The sequence below is a fragment of the Mastomys coucha genome, unplaced genomic scaffold (genome assembly GCF_008632895.1).
Source record: "Mastomys coucha isolate ucsf_1 unplaced genomic scaffold, UCSF_Mcou_1 pScaffold12, whole genome shotgun sequence".
In the NCBI taxonomy this organism is placed as follows: domain Eukaryota; kingdom Metazoa; phylum Chordata; class Mammalia; order Rodentia; family Muridae; genus Mastomys; species Mastomys coucha.
The window spans coordinates 96,194,532-96,200,299 of NW_022196894.1; the positions used below are offsets into that span (position 1 = coordinate 96,194,532).

Sequence of the window (5,768 nt, forward strand, 5' to 3'; positions counted from 1 at the left end):
AAGAGAGGAGAGGGGGAGGGGAGAGGAAAAGGGAGAAGAGAGTAGCAAGGGGAGGAGAGGGAAGCAGGAGGAGGGGAGGGGAGGGGAGAAGAGAGGAGAAGGGGGGGAGAGGAGAAGAGAGGCTGGCCATGAGCACATGGAGAAAGAGGGGGGAAGGGAATGGGGAGAGAGGGGGGAATAGGCAAGAGGACAGAGAGGGAGCAAGAAGGCTGGAGCAAGAGCAAAAGCAAGAGAGAGAGAAGAGGGGGCACGCAGCCCCTTTTATAGTGAGTCAGGCATATCTGGCTATTGCCAGGTAACTGTGGGGTGGAGCTTAAACAGAATGCTAACAGTGTAGTACCTTTACCCATGTGTTTGTGGAAATGAGAGGGCAAGCATGTGAGAAGGACCAGCAAGCTGCTAGGGTCTGAGGTACCTTATGTACTCCTGTGTTCAGGGCTCTGGGAATGCTAGCAGCCTGTATAAGTCTCAGAAGAGTCAGTCTCTGAAGAGGGCTTGGGTAGAAGGCTAGTTCAAGCCAGATCAATATCTTCATTTTAACCTGTCAACATTGATGTGTTCTAGTCACACAGACACTGGTGAGAGAAGTCAGTGGCCCAGTTGGTTCTCTTTCTTTGGGATCTTGTTTTGACTATATGCAGAGAGGACATTAATAAATAATAACTTGGCTTATATATGTAAAGATCTGTATATTAAGTGTCCTCCCAACAGCTAAGGTTTGACTACACTACTTGGAGGCTGCTGCAGCCATAGTCCAAGGGGGTACACCCTAAGCTGCAAGCAGAACTTACATTATTTATGTGCTGCTGGTTTTAAGCTGGTGCTGAACTCAATGTTTATACCAAGGTTCCAGAGAAAAGCCTGGGAGGCCAGGCAGTATATAGCAGGGTTGTGTTTCCTTCAGGGAGTTCCCAAAAATCTGTAAAGGTGAAGCCTCAGTTCCAATGGAGACTCCTGGATAAATTCCAAGAAAAGAAATCGTCTTCCCAGGAGAGCTACAGGTACTAAAAAGGTGAAGCTGGCCCAAGAGACCCCATGTGCTGCAAATCAAGTAGAAATGGGAGCTGCTCTAGCCAGTGGCACACAGACACTGTGCTCTTAAGCCCCAGATGTGAGGCTACAGGGTTTAACGTTTGCCTAGTGAGGTTGGGTATGTCCTTACTGTCTCCTAGGTTACTCTATGCCTTTATTTTCTCACATCTAAGAGGTTGTCTTGAATCTAAGAGGTTGCCAGTGTTGGGGCTGTAAAGATCTGGGACTCTTATAGTTGAATGTAGTTGCATTATGAGGTAGCGATGAGTACGGGGGGGGGGGGGGGGGGGGGGGGGGGACTAGGAACACAAATGTTATGGTTCAAATCTGCAACAGTCTCCCACAGACTATGGGAAAGAATACTGGCACGAGTTCCTGATAGTACAGATGGAGCTGTTCCAGGCACCCAACTTCCCCTGCCAGGAAGGACTGTACCAACTGAAACTGGGAGACCAGGTAAAGCCCACCTTTACGTTTGGTCAGGTGTCTTCAAATCATGTGTCTGAAAGCAGAGCACCATGGGGTTCATTATGGGGCTAGTGGATCCGCTGTGGAAATAAGAAAGTGCTGCCCCATCTCTCCCACTGGTACAGCCAATGTTGCTGAGTGCAGAGGGAAATAAGGCTTGGACCCACAGGGAAGGGCCCCTAACTATTAAGGTTAAAGGAGAGCTAGCTGCTACCGGATGCTAAAACATGAAATGTAGTCCTGTTGGTTAACTCCTTTGAGGACTGATAAAGATGTTTCGTGGCTTTAAAAAAGATTCTTACCTGGACATGGTAGTGCATGCCTATAATTCTAGTACTTGGGAGATGCAAACGGAGGTACGTTGCGGGGCAAGGGGCACAGAACCAAGATGACTGGAAATTCAGAGTCTAAAGCCAGCCTGGGCTATATGAGACCCTGTCTCAAAACAAACATAAAACCCATAGAGATAAACTAGAACCCACCACTTAATTTGGTCAATATAAGTAAGGGACCATCTGAGATCATAGGCCCAGAGAAAAGCTTTGCCAAGGACTCCCTAGTGGCCACTGTCTGACCTCAACTTCACTAAGAAGCCCACATTGTAACTCTTGGGGAAGTTTCTGATATTCAGGATCTCCGCGCGTTTCAAATGATTCAAACATATACCTCAGGACTGCAGGGAAATGAGGACATCACCTATAACAGGAGCCGGAGCCATTCTCAAAGATTACCAGGTACAACTTTATCATGAGCAGGAGAGCAGAGGGCCAGCAATTGAAAAGCACAGGTCACAGCACCTTTATTTATCACCATACAAACAGATGTGACATGAAACACCCTCAGAGTTACAGAGTGGTCTTCACAACCCTCAGAATCCATGGTGGTCTCAGGCATGACTTCTGCCTTTGGACACAGACTGAGAATGGCATGAAGGACGAAAGATCTGCCTTTTATGAGGGACCATCCTCCAGCAGGCTCTCATGCCCAATATAGGAGAGGGCACCTGGTACAGACCCTTTTCTTGAGAACCTATCACTGGCTAACACCATCCCAGAGGGTGGAACCCTGTGCTGCAACTATGAGATACGTCTCGTCATGACATGGAACCCTATAGCATTATCATTCACAAGGTGTAAACAAAGTCTGACACATTTATTTATGTGAACCTAGACATAGTCACGGGGCTTGTTGGACACATAGCTATGCCCACTGTAGACCAGTTTAAAAAAAAAAAAACAAACCTGAACACTTGCTACCAATCAACAATGGTTTGTGTAAGAACGGTACCTGGGGTGTGGAGACGCCTTTGCTCTGCTATTCAGTTGCTATGAGCAGAGGAGCTGTAACTGTGCTAAGACAACCTGCTTGCCTCAGTCAATGACTGGTAAGACCATGTGTCACAGACACTTGGGGAGAAAGGCTGGTTTTATCTGAGTTCCTGCTTATAACAGCAGGAAGTAGACGCCTCTGTATATTCAAGCAAACAGCGGCAGCAGGAGAGACTGTACAAGCTCTGTCTTTCAACAGGATTTGACAACCTGGGTATAGGCACAAAAATACATCTTTAAAAAATAAAAATGGGATTTCCAAGGCCTTTATTTCAGTGGGGAGAGAAGAATAGTCAAATGCTAGTGATGTTTGATTGAGTCCAGTGCTCATTTGGGCTCGGCTCACTCATCTTTGAGAGGCTATAAAGGCAAAGAGGAATTGTGGTTGAATTTTCAAAAAAATGGTTTAGGACTATGGATTGCTCACTGCTTCCATGGTTTCCTGGAATCATTTTATTTGGAGAACGAAGGCTGTATTTTAGAAAACACTTCACCCCTAGGCCAAGTTCACTTCATAAGGGTACTGTGTACAAAGTAGTTAATTATACACATAAATAATATAAAGCAACTGTCATAAATTAAGAAGTCCAAGAACTCTCAGCATGCCATCTGCCAAGAGGTGAGACTGGCCTGTGTGGATGTGGAAAGGGTGTGGGCCAGGTGACCCACAGACCTGTCCTCAAGTGCCATCTCTTCCTTCTGTTCCAACTCTGTAACGAAAGCTCCAGCCTCATCCTCAAAGCTTGCTCTCTGGAATGAGGTGCTGCGAAAGTAGCATCTCGTCTGACATCGGGCTGACCGTACCTTCCCTTGTCCACTGCTGGTTAGTATCCATCTCTGTAGGATGGCTGCCCACATCTGAATACATCCAGGAAACACGGGACCAAGGACAGAGTAAGGCAAGTTCATCTTTTGTATGACATTAAAAACTGACGAGAAGAGCGAGAACAAACTCGCTCCTCACCTTGCCTCTTCATGTCCCTGTGCTGGACTGTAGACCTTATGATTGGCAGCCTGGCCTGTTGCCACTGGGATAGCACAGGTTTGTGTTAGCGGGGCGTGGCCAGTTTGTATTGTCACGATGACCTCTTCTGCTCTCACCACCACAGGAAAGCACCTCTCAGGTTTCTTAAACCACTAGCTATGCTTCTCTCCTGCAGAGCTGAACCTCTGCATTTCATAGGAAATTGGTTTTCAGACACAACCACCTTTGGAATTAAGGCTTACACAGAAAGGAAACATGGGTTCACTCCCCATCCTTCATTCAGGGATGTGGCTAAGCTGCACCATAATACATATGTTTGGATGGCAGAGTCCTGAGATAGCTCCAGAGGAGCATCGGGATTCAAGTGTGAGGGCTCACTCTGCACATAACTGTGTGTGGCCTCACACAAGGCATCTGTGCACAACTGGACAGGGACCAACACCCTACAGTGCAAACGACTTTATCATATTAAAATAAAAGAAATCAATATTGACCACAAGAGGGCCATAATACATAACGTGGTTATGAAATAAAACAGACTGTTCATAAAAATCAATCTATAGATGTTCCCAAGATATCTTTTGTGCCTGAGCTGGGGGCCTCATGGTACTTCTCACAGAAGGCCTCAGGCCACAGCTCTGTGACATATGAACTGAGACTTCAGAAAGAGAGTTACTTAACTTCTCCCTGCTTGTGAATCCAGGAGCAAGGAGAAACCTGGGTTTGCTTCTGTGTGTTGCCTGAGAAGGCTAGCCATATTTCAGTTATCGTCACTGGAGTGCTAAAGAAAACAGATCAAATCTCCCTGGCCCTTGGAATATCACGCCTGCTTCTAGGATTCTGTTATCTGTGTCCCTGAGCCCCATGACAATTACAGATCTCTGAGGGTGACGCTGTGGTCTGGCCAGGCTGCACCACCTTGGGGAAACACATGGCGGAAGCTCTTGCTTGCCAAAGGCCATGTCACCAGTAAAGCTGACAGGTAACTCTGTAATGCTAATCTCAGTGATCTTGACATGCACAAACTCTTCCTGTTTGGTATCCAGCAAACACCTCAAGACCTCAGAGCGCCACTGCTGCAGTTCAGCCCGTTCTGCAGCCACAGATCAGTAGCTGTACATCTGTTGCTGCTCATTCTGTACCTGGGGTTGTACAGCCTGCTGCGGGGCTGCAGGAGCCTGTGGCGGCTGCAGCACATCTGTCTGGGGCACTGCTCGCCAGGTGAGTGGGTGCTGCTCACTGAGTTGGTTCCCCAAGGGTGTGATGGAGTTTACCAGTGTGGTAAGGTTGATAAAGTGGGCCACTGACTGAGGGTTTGTGGCTTCTGGCTGTGGGTGGATCTGGACATCATTTTGCCGGTTGTGCAACATGGCAGAGCCACTGACAGTGTCAAAGGTCACAGTCAGGATGGAGTTATCTAGCTGTAGCTGGCGTTCAGGGTTGGTAAGATGTCCAACAGCCACTGGCTGTAAATTGGTAAACTGAGTCCCAGCTGCAGTGGTGATAGGGGTCACGGTGATGTTGGTTAGTCCTACTGAGCTTGATGGAGCAGTCACACTGGGATCCCCTAGGGTCACCACCACCTGTAAGAGTTACATGGAGAAAGAAACAATGAATTGTTTCTGCAAAAAGGAGAGAGAACCTCCTGTAGCACCGTCCTGCTAGAGGCCATAATCTACTAAAACCACATGCTTGGCAAAGGAGCCGGAACAAGGCCCGCAAAGGAAAGCAGAACACAGTGTCCTGGGGGAATTATACCCGTGGAAAAGAGAAAGGAAATATGGACAATCCTCAGGGGTAATGCAAGGATGGAAATTCAAGCAAATGTCACGGCCAGAAAAAAGAATGAATCATGCTTAGAGCTGGGGAAGACAGTTCTGCTGTCTGTCTTACCATGGATTCAAGAAGCCCTGAATGCTGTCCCCAGTATCCACTCCCTCTCTCTCTCTCTCTCT

At 47.5% G+C, this 5,768-nt stretch overlaps 1 protein-coding gene across 11 annotated transcripts in view; it reads right to left on the reverse strand.

The window, feature by feature from the left end:
• Positions 1 to 2,274: 2,274 nt before the first annotated feature.
• Positions 2,275 to 5,768, reverse strand: part of Prdm15 (PR/SET domain 15) — a 66,255-nt gene continuing 62,761 nt past the window's right edge. For 7 of the 11 annotated variants that reach the window (XM_031364542.1, XM_031364544.1, XM_031364543.1 and 4 more), the window contains one exon: positions 3,082 to 5,396. In XM_031364542.1, the coding sequence (XP_031220402.1) occupies positions 4,920 to 5,396 (477 nt within the window). In that variant the 3' untranslated portion in view covers positions 3,082 to 4,919. Of the gene's footprint in view, positions 5,397 to 5,768 lie in introns of all 11 variants that reach the window. The other 4 variants (XM_031364538.1, XM_031364537.1, XM_031364548.1 and 1 more) reach the window with 1 other exon arrangement.